Below are 17,124 nucleotides of genomic sequence, written 5' to 3'. Positions count from 1 at the left end.
TATTTTACGCATTACTTAACTGCTTTTGCAACATTATGGGGAAAAAAATCTAATGTTTATAGTACGGCAATTTTAAGCACTTTAGTTCTGAAACTTTCATGCGATGTTTTAGCACCACCTGGTGGATTTTCCAGTCAGTAGGTTTGAATGTAATGTGGTGTACATTTATAGTTGGCTAGCAATGTGCCAGAATACTGAACCCAGTTCTGGCGAAACATATTTTTTTTCTTGTTTCTTCTAGTGGTTCAGATGACTCACTCTATCTGCTTATTTGCATTAAAAAACATAAAACAGTAATAATGTCCCTCCATCATGGTAATTAATTCCATCTCTGTCAGTTGAAAATGTCCCGGAGCTACTGAACTGCATTTAGAAAGTATACAAAATAGTATAAAATAATGTTTAAAGACCCAACAATAATACAGTCATACACAACTTAAAAACATGACAATCACACACATACAGTGCATGAGTCTTCATATATGCATATTTCTTCTCATTTAACTGCCGTGTTCATGTTGCCCATAACTGTAGCTCAACCTGTAGACATTGTTTCAGAGCAAAGCTTTATTTATTTTCTTTCTGTATGCAGCCCGTTCTCACTCCCGTTTCAGCAGCATCCTTGCATTCTGACAAACACAGTTTCTTAATATTAAAATGTTCTTTATTTAGGCTTCCATGGTGAACAACATCCATAACAAGCACCTTAAATAATAGCATTAAAACACCCAACAAACAGAATAATATGCATACGGTAAACTGTATGAGTATTTTTGTGTTGTCTAGAAGTGTCAAAGAGACATTACAGAGGAAAAAGACTTTTCTATGGTATACACTTATAAATATAATAACAGTAATTTCTAAAGTTGTCGTATTATCATCGCATGGCCAACTCTGATAAGGAAAATAGATCAAGAAAAAAAACTTTTTTAATGTCAGCCTCCTTATTGCGTCAAAATGACATAAAGTAGGTCATCCCAAATCAGACGCTCTTTGAAGGACGTGGAAGCACGAGCTTCAGTGCAATATCAACTACAAAGGAAGGCATGTAAGAGAGGGGGATCCAGACAAGCTTGGCATCCCAGCCAGCACTGTATCTGGTGCGAGGGTAGGCAGCAGAGAGAGCGTGCTCCATGCAGTTGGTCACTTTAGTGAGGTCAGAGTCGCAGACGGCATTCATGATCAAACGCTGTATATTGACATCTTAAAAAGAGAATTATGTATCGTGACCAGATAGTAATTTGTGATATTTTTAAGCCACAGTAAACTTGCAATTTCCAAGAATCCTTCATTCTTATCTGATGTTCAATGATTTATTTTTATACTTCATTTTTTTAAAAGCACACAAACATATTTTTGGATTAACATGTTATGTATGAATCTTGGAAGTCACTTCTCAATAGGTGACTTTTTATATCTAAAATTAACAGTTACATTTCATTCCTAGTGTATCAAAGCAAAAAACAAACAAACAAACAAACAAAAACGAGTAAAAAAAAAATCAGTAAGAATGTGACAAAATTGACATATTCTGCATCAATAAAATGCTTCAGATGATCCACGGCCCATTGTACTTACATTTATCAAGGTATTTGTCTCCATAGCTGGCCTTTACTTCAGGGCTGAGTTGGTTCCACAGGCGATGGAGCTCCCTCTCAATGGGTTCGAGGCTCGTTACTGCAGTCTTGAAAAACCCGGGCTCAACGATACATACCTTAATTCCAAAGTAGTGGATGTCTCTCCTGGAAACACAGATATGCTCTGTGTGTTGCTTTTTCATAGCAATAACAAAACCTCATCTAATTTTGAGCACCACTTTCTAACAGGTCACCATTCACACATGTCTTGCTTTATATCTGCTTTACAATTTATTTGTGAGATATTAATAAAAATATTTGGATTGGTAGAAAGGCCAATCAAATGGCCAAATGGATTGGCCATCTGCATTTAAGCCAAAAAATGAGTCTAAAAATCTCTACTTGTCATTAGTATTCCCTTACAGTGCGGGCTTTCTTGATTTTCTGAGAGTGCAAATGAGTTCTTATCAATTGTTTATAACTGATACATTGTATTCTATTACTATCAAATAGTGTTGAATGACCTACTGAACATTAGTAAAGTCTTGAGTTTCCACTTACCAACTAATATTCAGGTTTATAGATTTAGATGGTTTCAGTGCTAGCGCTATAACACAGGCTGCAAGCTTTTCATTGTCATTAATGAAAACATAATCAACTACCTGGCAGAAAAACAGAGTTAATGTAGCTATGTGAGTCAGTGAGGGCAACAAACATTTCCCCCCGTTTGGCCTCAGAACCAAAAATCCTTCTCTGAGGCACGCTGTGGCCAAATTAGGTCTATTTGTACAATTGGTTAGATGGTGTGCATTTTTAGTGCACTCTGTAATTTACTGATGGTCTTTTTTAATCACTGAAAATGTAATAAAACTGTATCACCCATGCTAACTTTCTAATTATGATACACTGTCTGTCTTTCTAAATAAGAAGAAAGTACCAACTGGGTCCTTAAGCTAATATATATGGTTGCAGCAGCCCTTTAAATGAGTCTTACCTGAGGCAGTCAGAGAAAGATTCTACTGCAAACTTGGAAATGCAGTATCCACCACCATTTGCTGCCACTCTACCAAGCACTGATGCTACATTTACAATACGACCACGAGCCTGTTTGATGAGGGGCAGGAAGGTCATTGTCATGGCAATCACTCCATTCATGTTTACTTTCAGTGTGCTGTGGAAATCCTCCACTTTCATCCACTCGGATGGACCCATGGGTAATGAACGTCCAGCATTGTTCACAAGACCCCAAAGTCCTACAAAGCAAATAAAAAGACAAAACAAGGAAAACATGATGTTGTGTTTTGTTTACAGGCTTGCCTTGTGTGATCTGATAATGTCCTACAATCGTATATGTAACTGTAGGAAATCATCTCTCACCCTTATCGCCAACCTCTTGCTTGGTCCACTCCATTGCTTTTTCAATGCTATCCTGACTGGTCACATCCAGCAGGACAGTCTTCAGATAAGGCCCTGCCACTCTTTTCAGATCATCAGCTCCCTTTTCTGTGAGACAGCCAGCTAGTACACGGAAACCTTTACGATCCAGTTTCTTGCACAGCAGGTTTCCAAACCCCGTGTCACAGCCAGTAACAAAGACATACTTATTTTTGAAATCCTCAATCTCCAAGCTGTCTCTGTAGAGCCACCCGACAATCCACAACACAATGAAGGTAGCAGAGATGTATAACCAAGCATTTTCCCTAAAAGAGATCAAATAATATGTAATAAGAATGTTAAGTATTTGACTGTCACATCTGCATCTGTGAGTATGGTACGGTATGACTACAGGTAGCAAAGAAATCAAGAAGTCAAAGTTTAGTTTTGGTATTTCTTACCCTAAAAGGTCATACACAAACTGTGTATCCATGATGTCTTCAGGACTAGAAGTAGTTTTTCAGTCACTGTGAGAACTTGATGCCTGCTGAAATAACATGTTAGTATGTACTGACATGGGAAGCTCTCAAATACAGTTTTCAGAGAAGAGAATGTAAATCAGAAATACATTGATACGTTTCAGGAATGTTGCAAAACCGATTTTGTCTCAATTCCACAATAATTAGGTTTTTATTGAAGCTTTATATTGTTTTATTTCATCTTTTTGACAGCTATTTGACACAATGAATTTGTTCAGTGAGAGCCATAATTGAAGGGTGCCCCTAATGCAAAACTGCTTTGGCTGCTCTGGGCATGTGATAAATCTTTGGATAATACTCTTAAGGAAGAAAGAAAAGGCATTTGTGATGGAGTAAAACCCAGTGAGTGGGGGGGACGAAGACATGTTTTTGAAGCATAATTTTAATACCCGTAACGGATCTGCTTGGGATTGCTGAAAACTAATTAGTCTGCAGGCTTATTATTGTAACAAAAAAACTTCTGTGGCTTAAGGTATCCAAAATATTTATTGTGTGGAAAAACTAATACTTGTTAAAATCTTGTTACATTTGGGATAAATTAAGTTAGCAAGTAGAGTTATAATTACATTTTCTGAACCAGAACACTCTCTCAGAAAGAGAGGGATGTCAGTGCAAGGTTTATGCTACAGCTGCCCTAAATTAACAATATTGGTAATTACCAAATTGATTTCTTATGTTTCTGTAATCGTTATTCCACCAGTGTGTACAAGCTCTTTCACCGTAATGATATTTTTAATGCTAGAATATAATTATTTTGGTTAACCACAAATGTTCAAATTTGCTGTTTTACAAAAAAAGCAGAAAAAAATAATAAACCACATTATTATTTTTGATGCCAAATTACAGTAATTTTCCAACTGAATGCTAAATGCTTGATTAATTTTGTGACTTCTCAGGGACTTCTCTAGTGTTCCATTTCAAATTTGGGTACAAAACCATGAAATCAGTTTGCTATTAGCCTAATAGCAAATGACAATATATTTTTTTTGTTTTTAACTGGTTTTTGACAGATTTCTAAAATATGTTTTCTTGTTTTTTATGACATGTGGTTTACTAAATTTGCTAATAACTGTTTAAATCTCAATCAGTGTAAATTTATAATCAGACAAAACTCAAAAGTTCATTTCTGCATATCTTGAGTTTTTAATATTCACATTTAAACTAATTACTTTCTTCGATTAAACTGAAGTGGTGAGTAAAACACAAAACTGTGTTGTCCTACCTTTTTATCTTTTGAGAAGTGATGGCGCTCCACACGTTGTCGCTCCTCTTCCTGTTCCCTTTCTGGTTATTCTCCTGTCTTAGTTCAGCTGGCTGGACAGAAGCTTTATCCCTGTTGTTTATCCCTTTAGACTAGCCCGCTATTGGTAATCCAGCAACGCGTAACCATTTGGTTGGTGTGTTTAAAAAAAAGGTGGTGGGAACGAAACAAACAAAAACCCTTTTCTGTGACGTGCACTTGGATTTCAAGATCTTCTTAAAGACATTTTAACATGTTACGTCAGGTCCTTTCAAATGGTGCACCACAAAGTGTATACAGTATATATTTTCAAAGCCTGAAGGTTCCTAGTTTATAGCGGCATGAATACTTTGTGTTTTAAGAGTATTTATACAAATTGTGATAATCCTGTAGGACCAAGCATGAGTACAATCTGTGACTGCCTCAGTTCACCTGACAGTTATATCAGTAATAAAGCTCATACAGTACTCTTTTAACAGTCTCTATGACCTGCGTAATTTTTGGGCCGGTGGAAAAAGAACAAATACATCCAATGTTTGTTTTTTTTTTAAACTAAAATTAGATTAAGAGCAGTCTCGTGTGGTAAATTTCTTGCCTGTAATACGATTAGTGAACTCACAAACCACACTCACTGACACGTCACACATTCCACAAACTGTCCAAGCACCTTAGCCAGGCAGGTATTTATCCACTTACTATATTTATATCAAAACTTGTTGCAATAGTTGCAAGTCTATAAATGTTCAGGTCTCTTTGGGATTTTCACATTTGTAACAGGTACACTGAAGCCAAAAAAACAAAACAAAAAAAAATTCTTGATCCTGAAGTAATTTTGAAGGAAACTGCCCACTTGTAACCCTCACAGCCTTTAACTCTCACTTGTTCTCCAGTTGTGTTGTAAAGATTTAATCTGTGCTTACCCAACACTGACATCTGCTGTGCATATGAACCTCCTGACAACGTATCTCCTTAAAAAGCAGCCTACAGGCTTTTCTTTCTTAAATGAGGTACTTTATACAAATATTCACATTTCCTTGTTCCCAATTTCATTATATGTAACAACTGTTCAATTAACACATTTTTTTATAAGAAGAAAACACAAGTGAAAATTTTTAAACTTTATTAAAATATTTTTCCATCATTAACAACATCTGAAATCCATCCATCATTCAGGTATCAGGCACAGAAAAGAAAGCCATAAAACAAAATGCTTTTTTTGGATATACTAAATAAAGGTAACCGGTGTTTATTATGTCTGTGGCTTCTTCAACCTATTGCAAAGGGGTAAACTGAATCTTTACAACAATGTTACTTTTTCCTATTTTATTCAACAAATCAGGCAATGTAGTGAACCAATTTGTCTGACTCGGCCCCCACCTCTATCGCCTACTGTCACTCACCACATGGAGTGACAGGATCCCTGCAGGGCTGTGTTCTTAGCCCCCTACTGTATGTATGCCGTGTGCACACGACTATGTCCTGAGGAAGAATAACCAGGACTGGGAGCTGCTGGCCTTCTACCACTCATCAGGTACGCAAGGACCACAACTGAGAACAGGAAGGCTATGCAAAGGGTAATTAACACTGCCCCAAAAATGATTCCTCTTCCACCCCTGGAGGCCATCGCCAGATTCTCCTGTTTCAGAAAAAGTAGGGCCACAGGTGACTCTTTGCACCCCCCCCTCCCCATTTGTACATGAACTATTCTATTCTAAATATTTATCTACTGTTATTTAGGTTGTTGCAACCTTGATCTGTAAGCACCTCCAACACTGCTGCTAACACAACAACATACCTACAATTTCTGCACATGTGCATTTAATTGTTAAAGCAGCAGAATTCTGATGTTCATCTGAGCTGCCCTGGCAGACAAGCAAATAAACTGCTGACAAAGGCAAAACACATATTCGCTGATAGGGGTCAACTCAAGTAGATTTAAATGTTATTCCAGTGTATTCAGTTTCACTTGCAAATGTCCAGCACGTACACGTTCATGGTTTATGAGCAAGCAGACTGAAGCTGACCCTTGTGTACATACTCCAGCGCTGTTGCTATTGTCCTCATGTCCATCTCAATACTGCGTGCCCAGTTTTCTACATCTCCAATTTCCTGTTTAAATGAGAGCATGAAAAAAATTTGTATTCACAACCTTGTTAATGTACAAATATAACCCACTATCAGCCCTCTTTAATTCCCAAAATGTGTTTTTTGGATTATTTTTCAAAAGGGGAAAAGTGTGTTGAGCTCAGATTAAGTCCCTAATTAAAATGTGTTTGTACAAGCAATTCCTTGGTGATGTCACAAATAACTCCAAAGCCAATCATGATCCAGTTTGTATTTTACACAAGTGCGATGTGTTGACCTGGAACTGCCAGTGCACAACAGAGAGCGCAGATCTTTGGAAGATGCATAAACAGTTTTGTTTGTATGTACTCCTGACGTTATTTAACACAAGGTTACAATAGTACTTTATTTGCTCCAGCGTCTAGTGTTACAGTTTTAATGTGTTTTACTCCTCACACTTGCACAAAGAACTGCAGCTAGAAGTTAGCCTGCTGACACACTTAAGGGGATGTCTTTTAGGGAATTTTTGGATAAAAATTATACTGACAAAAAAACATGTCAAACGAATTATCATTACTAGTACAATATTATTAAATATCATAAAGTTCTTTTAACATTTTCATCCTAACTGACCTTGAAAAAATGCTGATGTTTGCTGCAAAATCATTTTGCAACATGACTGTGTTCAAGACTGATATGGTAGATTTGAGATGATGACAGACGACAGCCATTTCCTTTTAACCTACCTTTAATGCTTGATTGAAACCCTCCACCATACTGATCCACTGAGCAGTTTGTTTGGAGAACTGGCTTGCCTGCACTTGGAGAGTCTTAACCTCATGGTCAAGCTTTCGCTGGTTTACATATGCCTGTGCAACTCTAAAATGAAACAGAACAAAATAATGAGGTTTAGGGCATTATAATACATATAGCCGCTTCAATTTCAATACACTGAAACCATACACTGTTACTCAATATAGTAAAAATCTCTCTTTGTCCCAGAAGGATTTTGGTCTGGTGGCTAATCTTTTTCATGCAGGAGCAGCACAACAATAATGGTCTTTGCATCCCACTCTGAGTCTCTTAAGCTGATTGTCCTGGTTTCATCACATCTTTCACAATACATTGTTAATAATTTCAGCATACTGTTTTTGGCTGTGTTAAATATTAGGCGATGTCCATCCTGTTAAGAATAAACTGTTTGATTAATTTGGTCCGAAGAAGGTGTCAGTAATGTGAAAGCCTGGAGAAACAGTATGACTAAAATCTGATGTGTGTGACAGCCTTTTGTCAGCCTGGCACTGACATACCATATACGAAGTAATCAGTCGAAAAATTATTATTAATTAGTGGGATACAAATAATAAATAATTACTAGCTATTAACATCACACTAAAATCAAGATACTTTTAAAATTGTTTACACTTGACTTTAAATAAGCAAAAAAATATTTAATGTAACATATTCTCTAACTTTATTGTCATTTTACATTAAATATCTTTAGATTTTGAATACTGGTTGTAAACAACACAACATGTGGAAAGTTAATATTGGGCTCAGAGATTTTTCACAACTTGCTTACTTTCCATTGACTAAACTTGCAATGTAAAAAAGAAAATCAATAATTACTGGTGCTGAAACAAGTACAGCTTTCAGAGCAACACTTAAAAGTAAATAATACAATTGGTGCAGGACACAGATGTCCAATATTCCAGAGAGATTGCGTGAAATGTACCTTTCTGTGGGACCTCCAAAGGTTGATTCTGTTCATCTGAACGTAGCATTTTCAGGGGGAGAAACGTTTTGTCACTCATCCAAGTGACGAAACCTGGATGAGTTTTGGACCCGATCCTGGGGGTGGACCAATTTTTGGCGCAGCGCGTTTTGGCCTAAGCAAAAACCTGTAGGGATTCTGTATGTTTCAGGAGTATCAAGACACATTTTTGCTAAACACCGTGTCTCCTGTGGCTTTTAAACCCCAAAACACGATGTGACAAAAATTGGTCCACCCCAAGGATCAGGTCCCCCGACGCAAACAAGAGTAACATAGTGTACGCTGTTAAGTGCCAGGAGGATTGCCAGGACTTATACATCGGGGAAACCAAACAACCTCAGGCGAAGCGGATGGCACAACACAGAAAAGCTACCTCCGCAGTCTATTTACTAGACACTACAGTCTAGTGGCCTGTAGTGTCAATGATGAGGATGTACACATCCTGGACAGGGAGGAACGCTGGTTTGAGCGCGTAGTCAAGGAGGCCATTTACGTGAAAAGGCAAAGGCCATCTCTGAATCGAGAAGGGGGTCTAAGGGTACATCTCTTGGCATCTTACAGTGCTGTGATTGCAGCCATTCCCCAACTCTCTGTGAATGGTACTCATGGCCATTGATCAATGGGCTTTGATCAGTGGTTGTTGATCAATGGAACTGACCTCCCAGCGCATTGTTCCTTCAGTGGTGTTAGTTTCGATCATTATGCAAATGTACTGTTTATACGATTGGGGAAACCTGCAGTAAACTGAGACTGAAGAAGTCACTTGGAAGAGTGGCGAAACGTTACTCCCACTAAAAACGCTACGTCCAGATCAACAGAATCAACTTTTGGAGATTTACTTACCTGGATGACTGAGCATTCCTTAAATACTACCAAACCAAAATGAACAGCAAGAAATAAGCAAAAAGAAAAAAGAAAGGAATCACCGTCATACCCAACGTTGAGGTGGTCTACCAGGGCTTCTGTCAAACAAGTGGCTGCAGCAATTGCTTCACGTCTGCGTTTCTCTGTGACAGAAAAAAGACATTACTACAATCAATCAACACCGGACTTGTAGCACTGTGTGGTGCTGGGACATCCTAAGTCAAAGAGAGCTTTGTTTTTAGCAATGGTTAGCACTGGCGGCTATCACTATCGATTTTTGTTATCACACACCCTGCAGCTCCTTCCGCTCATTTTGCTTTGCCTGGTGCTCCTTCAATAGACGAGATAACATCGTGCTTCAGCAGACGTTATATTAATGGCGAACGTGACTGCTCATAGAACAAATAACATATCATTTACCACACCGCGGCGTTTCTTGCTGACTGCTAACAATTACAGCCGTGTCACGGGACTAAAAAGACGGATGTCACACGTGGGCGTGTCCACACTTTGGCCATCGAGTAAATGTCTGAATAATTTCATAAATAAAACCATATATTTTAGTATGTACTGCCAAACAATGTAAAATTTAAAGGAACATAAACGTATCTTGTATCTTGTTAAATTATACGATTGTTTTATCTTTTTTTTATGTCAGCAGCTTCAACATCCCTTCAAAATAAAAGCTTGCCTATAGGCTACATTTACTAATACTGCAGACAGAAATCAAATGACAAAACTACTCTAGTCCAGACTTATAATAGCAGCAAGCTGGGGGAAAAATACCAAGACAAATATAGTCTGGTGCATCGTGCTGTTTTATTTTTGTCTTTTTGTTTTTGATTGTGTATTACGTTATAATAAAAATTAACATGGTCTGACGCCTAATGTTGCTTATAACTTATATAGATAATCAGATTATATAGATAATAAGCCTTTTTCTCCAATGCTTTATTATGAAAAACTTGTACCGGAAAACCTGGACTTGTTCAAGCTAGCGGATCACTGGTCTGAGCTGATGTTGTTATCTTACCTGTCATCATTCAGACATAGCTGAAACTAAAGTTTTTGTCACTCTTTATCCTCTTCTTTAATCAGGTATGGTCACTTAGAGTTCTTCCAAGGAACAGCTTTGATTATTCCTCCTCTAAATAGTCGAATGAGTGAAAGTGGTGTTAGCATTTCGAGCGTGGGTTTAATGCATGGTTAGCTAAAGCCTTGATCAGGATATCGGTGTGCAAAGTTCCAGGTTCTTGAACTTGTCCGCCTTCGTTACAGTTATGAAACAGTTTACAAGCTGGCTAGTAATGGTGATGTGACAGCTTAAACGGAAACTCTACTAGAGTCTAGTGTTTAACGCTGTCTTAATAACTAATCTTCTGTTGGCTAACATTACTGCTAACCTGTGAGAAAATTGAGCCTAATGCGCAACGAGATCAGATATCAGTTTACTGACTGATATCCTCCGTCTCGTTTCCCTTCTGTTTATATATATAAAACCTCACAAACTAACAAGCAGAAATCATTTTACTCCATACAACCTCAGTTTCTCAGTACCAATATCTCAAACCTCAACATTGAACAGTATGTATGCCAATAGATTTTTTTTTTTTATACTGACCAACCATTATTTAGTTCAGGCTCTGTTTTGATTACTAAAATTGACTGTCTAGCACACATAGCAATGCGGTTTGCTGATTTACAAGCTCTACCAGATGAGTGACAGATTTGGACAGCAGTTATGAATGATTTCCCTGGGCCTGTGTGCTGCGAAGCTAGTGAGGGTATAGCTCATTTTTTTTGTGTGTGTATTGTAAACCACAGTCAATTTAAATATTTAACCAGAGTGATAATTGAGATAACATGTTATCTTTGAGTCAACAAAAAATTATCCCAGATACCAGAATCTGTCTCAAGTATCTCTTTGTTTTATTTAGATTGCTTACTCACAGTTGACTATAAATGAGGTTATATTTTTCACTCTTGAAGTATTAAGTTATATGTGATAACATTGATTGGAGGTTCATTTGTTGTTGCCACTTAGGCTCTAATGTTATGGATGAACCATGAAGGCCCAGTTGCAAGTTACTGGTAAGTTATTGTTTTTGCAAAATTTGTATGCTCATCATTTAACAAAAACCAGTAGAGGACTGTGATAAATTCTTAATGGTGTTTTCTTTTATCATTATTAATATGCTTAACATCTGTCATGGAAACCTAGATTTTGATGAATCCCTTGATCTTAAAAAAAATACCTTAAAGCTGGTTGTAAATAAACTGACTGCTGTTGAGCTCAGGATGCATGGGGCTACAGGAAGTGGTTTTAAAATCTTGGTTTTCCATGACTAGAATTTCTATTTTTCCAGTGCTTTCAGCTAAGCTGAAGGAAAACAAAAAGACCTGGTTTGGTCCAAGTCCATATGTTGAAATAGCAGTGGATGGCCAGTCAAAGAGGACTGAGAAATGCAACAACACACACAGCCCTAAATGGAAGCAGGCTCTCACAGTGTGAGTACAACTGCGAAAATTTGTTTAGGTCCATATTTTAGCAGAATGTTGCAATTGTAGACAGTAAATGTAATGTAAGATATAATGGAGGATTAAAATCATCATAGACTTATTAATTGGATTTCCTCTGTACTTGGAGGTGGGAAAAACAAAACAAAAAGCATCAATGCTTGATGAGTTTCAAACAAAAGCTAAGAAGCTGTACAGATTCCCTCAATTATTTCTCTGCTGTTGTATCGTATTGGTTGGTGCTGTATGCTGAAAATTTCTCACCTTTCTACAGAATTGTGACGCCGTTCAGCAAACTGATATTTCGTGTTTGGAGCCATCAGACACTCAAGTCAGACATTCTATTGGGTCTAGCTACATTGGAAATCAGCAAGACCCTTAAGGCCAATGACATGAAATGTAAGTTCATTTTCCTAAGTGGTGATTTTTTTTCCCCCCCACTATTGGCATGATATGGTAAATGGACTGGAAGTTATGTAGCACTTTTCTACTTTATTTGAGCACTCAAAACACTTTCATTCACATGTTTATACAGGCACTTTTTTCTATCCCTAGTGCTTTTGTCACACTCATTATAACACGCTGATGAGTGCAACACAGGGTTCAGTACTATAGGATAATTTGAAATGCAGACTGGAGGAATTGAACAACTGACCTTCTCATCAATAGGAGCTGTACCTCCTGAGCTACAGCCATGCATGAGACAGTTGTGAAAATGTTGTAGCACAAGGACACTTGAGAGTTTGTTTATGCTGCTATTTTCTATATTAACCTTGGATACGGAAAGATGTTCTGAGGAAATGAGTATACAGATAATATTTCTAGGTTCTTGGAGTTGAGCTGTACAAAATCGTAAATTGTATAAAGACAAAGCTGTTACTACATGACTTCATGATTTCATGATAATAACAAATTAGATCACTTTTGAACTCACTTTCTGACTTCATTTTCTTTGTCTATGTCTCACAATTGCATGTCATATTTGGTAATTGATGCACATTCTGTAGATGCTGTACACTGCATCACCTATACATATGAGCTTTTCTGTGTTTGAAGTAACTAAATACAATGCCTCCTCAGACCTGGTCAGTGTGCATAGCATTACAGTGACATTACAGTCTGGTCTACATTCTCTGTAAGAGCTACTTGTCTGTGATTTTTAAAGCACTGAATGAGATTCTTGTTGCACATGGTTTTTGAGGCATTACATGTGACTGGAGTTTTTCAGTTCTGCTCTTTTCACACTGTCACAGTTTGGGCTAAAAAAGGAAACGCTGCTTTAAAAATCAGGTGATTAATAACAATCTGAGACCGACTGAGTAGGAAATTGTTCTTCAGTATTTGTTTATTTTAGTAATAAATGTTACTAGGAGAAAAATGTGCTTGTAGGAGCAGTTTTTAATTAAACCAGGACATCGTTAATAATTGCTTTTATTCTTTTGTGTTATGGTATCATATGTGTTCTCTTGTCTTGTAATTATATTGCCTGCTTAAAACTTGACATGTATTCTGTCCCCCTTAAGTATGTGAGGTCGTGCAGACACTGCAGCTGTGCTCTGACAGAGACCCCCAGGATCTTGTAGGTGACTTGTCAGTCTGTCTGGATGGCATGCAGGTAGACCCAGAAACCTTTGGCTTGGCAGAGAGAGAACAAGGTGAGAGACCACGCTCACACAAACCCAGTATACTATGTGGGACACATTTGCAATTTTAGAACAGGAATGCTCATAATCTGTAATTTGAAAATGAATAGAATTGCAGAATAAATTTAGCTTGTTACCATGTTGGTCATTATTAATGAATTTGATAGCAAGGTGGAAACTGCTGCCAGGTTGTAAATGCTTATCAGTGTTCTGTGCCCTGACAAGACAGTAGTAGTCACTAGTAGTAGTCACTAATGCAGGTAGATATAAAGGTTACAAGTAATGACTTGTAACCTTTATATCTACCTGCATTAGTGACTACATTTGCACCCAAGCATTTGAGAACTTGGGAGTTACACATACATTTTTGAATGTCACATTAAACATTTGTCTTTTACTTTGATTTTTATTTTTTATTTTTGTTTTTATGGCTTGCTAGCTGCTCTTCCAAATGGAAATACGCGGCAAAATGGAGATACTGGTGACAGGTCTAGTAAATCTTTAATTAATGATCTTAAGATACTATTGCATTAAAATATTTGGACATTGGTTTTGTAAGATTAAATAAACATTTTAAATCTTTGGTCTTGGAAAACTACTCAAATATTAAGTATTTTGTACTTGTAGGTCAAGCGGAGGCTCATCACCTTCAAGTGACTCGGATGAATGGGTCATTGTACCAAATGTGCATGCTGTCAATGGTACAAGTTCTCCCTCACGGTCTCCAGGGGGCTCCACTGCATCACTTCCTTCTGGACCTACTCGACCGCCCCCTACTATGCGACAGAAACCAGCAGCTTCACCATGTAGGAAAACTATAAGACATCAAAGATTAAATGGCTTACATATACATCACATGAGTGATTTCAATCTCCCTCATGTCTAATATACCATTATTCTTTTATATACTAGCTAAAGCACTGAATACTGACTTCAGTCAGTATTAAAGTCACTACGCTTTTGAAAACAAATACACCTTTGAAAATAGAAAGAACATTTTTGTTTCACAGACTTAAAGGTTCCCTACTCTTGTTCTTGTTCATTTCATAGCCTCTTCTAGCAGTTCTTCTCCTAGTGAACTCAGCGAAGGCCCAGCTTCCGATGGTTCCTCTCAGGCATCAGCTAGTGGGTGTTCAGATCAGCAGAATGAATCAAATGCAAGGGCGGCAACATCAAGTTCCTCACAGACAGCAAGTGTTCCTAAACAAGGGGCCAGTGCCTCAGCAACAATTCCCAGGGTGGCTCCCATAAACAATGGTCCCTTGCCCCCAGGGTAAAGAGCAATGCTTTCTGCATTTTGTTTTATAGGCCCCTCATTTAAGCTTATTTTCAATCTGTTTATTATAATTTGTATTTCTTCTGCAGGTGGGAGCAAAGAGTTGACCAGAATGGACGGGTATACTATGTGGATCACATTGAGAAAAGAACAACCTGGGATAGGCCTGAGCCTTTGCCTTCAGGGTGCCAAACATCTTGATTTTTTTTATACTACAGATATATTAATGTAGTTTGAATATTGTGTATTCAGTGGCATATAATTATCTATGTCACATTGTTTATAATCACTTTTACTATGTGGTTATGTGTTCTCTGTGGGAGTTTTTAATATCTAGAAAGAAATCCTTGGCAAAATAAACAACTTTTTTTTTTGCTCTCCTTTTATGCAGATGGGAGCGCAGAGTGGATCCAATGGGTAGAGTTTATTATGTTGACCACATAACCCGAACTACTACATGGCAAAGACCCACACAGGAGTCAGTGCGTAACTACGAGGAATGGCAGCACCAGCGTAGCCAGCTTCAGGGAGCCATGCAGCAATTTAACCAGAGATTCATATATGGGGTGAGAGCAGTCACTGAATGTGCTTCAGACTACACATGAAGAACAGTTTGAAGATGTATTTCTTTTGATTTGCTTAAAGAGCCCATCTACGCATGGTTTTTGATCTATAAAATCATTTGTATATGCTGTACTTTTACCACATCATACAAAAATTATACTGCTCAGTCCTTCTACGTCTTAAATTCAAATTTATAAATAAAAAAGATAACTTTAACTTTTAAGTACTAAACACCTGCAGTCTAATGAATAAGCACTTAAGGTTTCAGCTTTCCACTTCTACTGTGTAATTTGCATATTTCATGCTGAACAATATATTGCAATAATTGTGTCTTGGAAACATTTTGGAACATCTTTCTCTTTATATACAGTGCAGACTTTGAGGTCTGATGTAGCTCTCGAGTGTGAAAGGAGCTTAAGTAAGGTTGTATGAGTTTGTAAAGTCCAGATAACATGTTTTAAGTCTCGTGACTAAAAAGCTTTAAGCACCCGATGGAAATAAACATACAAATGCTCTTGGGTCAGTTTCTTCTCTGATTTTAAGTCTAAACTGTGTTTAAACAGACCGTGACAAAAATAGTTTTTACAGATGTTTTTGCAGACTTGACATTTGTAACGTTTTCTTTCTGGCTCAGCTGCAAGACCAGTTTGCAGCCACAGCCAGTAAAGAGTTTGACCCACTAGGACCTCTGCCTCAAGGATGGGGTAAGTATCAGTGAGATTACAAAAATGTTTTAGCTGATGTTACTGACATGATAAATAAATGAAATGTGTTGATTTTCTCCTTCACAAGAAAAGAGAACTGACACCAATGGTAGAGTGTATTTTGTCCATCACCCAACTCGCAGGACACAGTGGGAAGACCCAAGGACCCAAGGGTGAGTGTATTTTGTGTTCTTGACAGTAGGGAGCGCTGATATGTCTAGAATAAAGTGACAAGTGAAAGGAATGTCACTTTGTTTTTGGCAGGCCCAAATTTCTGAGTGACACATTTTAGGTCTGTATTTCAGCCATCAGTTTGATGTAGAAGGTTAATTCGTTCCATTGCAGGACTCCCTGAAAAACTGTCCTAACCTCTTAGGAGCTTGGAGTTTGGAACAGGTCAACAGTGGCACAGAAATTGCATGCAGATGATCTGGCAACTGTGAAACTGGATTAAATGTGTAGAACATAATGACTGGATTCTGACATCTTTGACAGATTTGGAATTGGATAGTTCCTTCAGAAAATCTTTGCTGTTGACCACTAACTGCTCTTAAATTTATGGTTTATGGATACACAAAGAGAAGGGTTTCTGTCTAAATGCTTTTTTTGTAACCAGCTAATCACAGTTAAGTAGTACGGAGGAAACCCTGCTTTTAAGGACGAGTTTTTAAATCTTTGATTCCATTTATTATTTTTTATTCATTTAACTTAAAATATACATTTTATGTTTCTTTTAAAATGATTTCTTTAAATGGTTGCATTTCTCTGTGCTTACTTAACTTTATCCAGGCTGCTGAATGACAAGCCTCTGCCTGAGGGTTGGGAGATGAGGTTCACTGTGGATGGTATTCCCTACTTTGTAGATCACAATAGGCGAACAACAACCTACATTGACCCTCGCACAGGGAAATCCTCACTGTAAGTTTTGGTATCTTGTGCTAACACGAGGGGGATCAGATTCATTTAATGGAGACAGACACAACTGCAC

The 17,124-nt window shown here is 37.6% G+C and overlaps 3 protein-coding genes across 4 annotated transcripts; 1 reads left to right on the top strand and 2 right to left on the bottom strand.

Moving 5' to 3' along the window:
- Positions 1–347: 347 nt before the first annotated feature.
- rdh5 (retinol dehydrogenase 5 (11-cis/9-cis)) lies at positions 348–5,967 on the bottom strand. Of its 2 annotated transcripts, none has more exons than XM_005943262.3 (6): positions 4,713–5,967; positions 3,413–3,495; positions 2,955–3,277; positions 2,572–2,830; positions 1,579–1,742; positions 348–1,203 (listed from the first exon to the last, which is right to left on the bottom strand). In XM_005943262.3, exons 2-6 carry the CDS (start codon positions 3,442–3,444, stop codon positions 983–985), a joined length of 999 nt encoding a protein of 332 aa, XP_005943324.1. In that variant the 5' UTR covers positions 3,445–3,495; positions 4,713–5,967; the 3' UTR covers positions 348–982. The 2 variants fall into 2 exon arrangements, with proteins under 2 accessions (XP_005943324.1, XP_005943323.1); XM_005943261.3 differs by having other exon boundaries at positions 349–1,203; positions 3,413–3,498.
- A 408-nt stretch (positions 5,968–6,375) lies between these two features.
- Positions 6,376–9,924, bottom strand: bloc1s1 (biogenesis of lysosomal organelles complex-1, subunit 1). Its single transcript, XM_005943263.3, has 4 exons — positions 9,724–9,924; positions 9,503–9,575; positions 7,541–7,673; positions 6,376–6,839 (listed from the first exon to the last, which is right to left on the bottom strand). The coding sequence occupies exons 1-4, from the start codon at positions 9,782–9,784 to the stop codon at positions 6,729–6,731; spliced, it is 378 nt and encodes a 125-aa protein (XP_005943325.1). The 5' UTR covers positions 9,785–9,924; the 3' UTR covers positions 6,376–6,728.
- A 474-nt stretch (positions 9,925–10,398) lies between these two features.
- LOC102298817 (E3 ubiquitin-protein ligase Itchy) lies at positions 10,399–17,114 on the top strand. Its single transcript, XM_005943264.3, has 13 exons — positions 10,399–10,530; positions 11,477–11,523; positions 11,799–11,940; positions 12,224–12,348; positions 13,473–13,604; positions 14,032–14,080; positions 14,220–14,398; positions 14,643–14,865; positions 14,958–15,053; positions 15,260–15,434; positions 16,067–16,136; positions 16,225–16,309; positions 16,926–17,114. The coding sequence occupies exons 2-13, from the start codon at positions 11,499–11,501 to the stop codon at positions 17,056–17,058; spliced, it is 1,434 nt and encodes a 477-aa protein (XP_005943326.1). The 5' UTR covers positions 10,399–10,530; positions 11,477–11,498; the 3' UTR covers positions 17,059–17,114.
- The last annotated feature ends 10 nt before the right edge of the window (positions 17,115–17,124 follow it).

The sequence above is a fragment of the Haplochromis burtoni genome, unplaced genomic scaffold, assembly GCF_018398535.1.
Source record: "Haplochromis burtoni strain Fernald_Lab_line unplaced genomic scaffold, NCSU_Asbu1 Contig_357, whole genome shotgun sequence".
Lineage (NCBI taxonomy): Eukaryota > Metazoa > Chordata > Actinopteri > Cichliformes > Cichlidae > Haplochromis > Haplochromis burtoni.
This window is presented reverse-complemented; position numbering and strand designations above follow the sequence as displayed.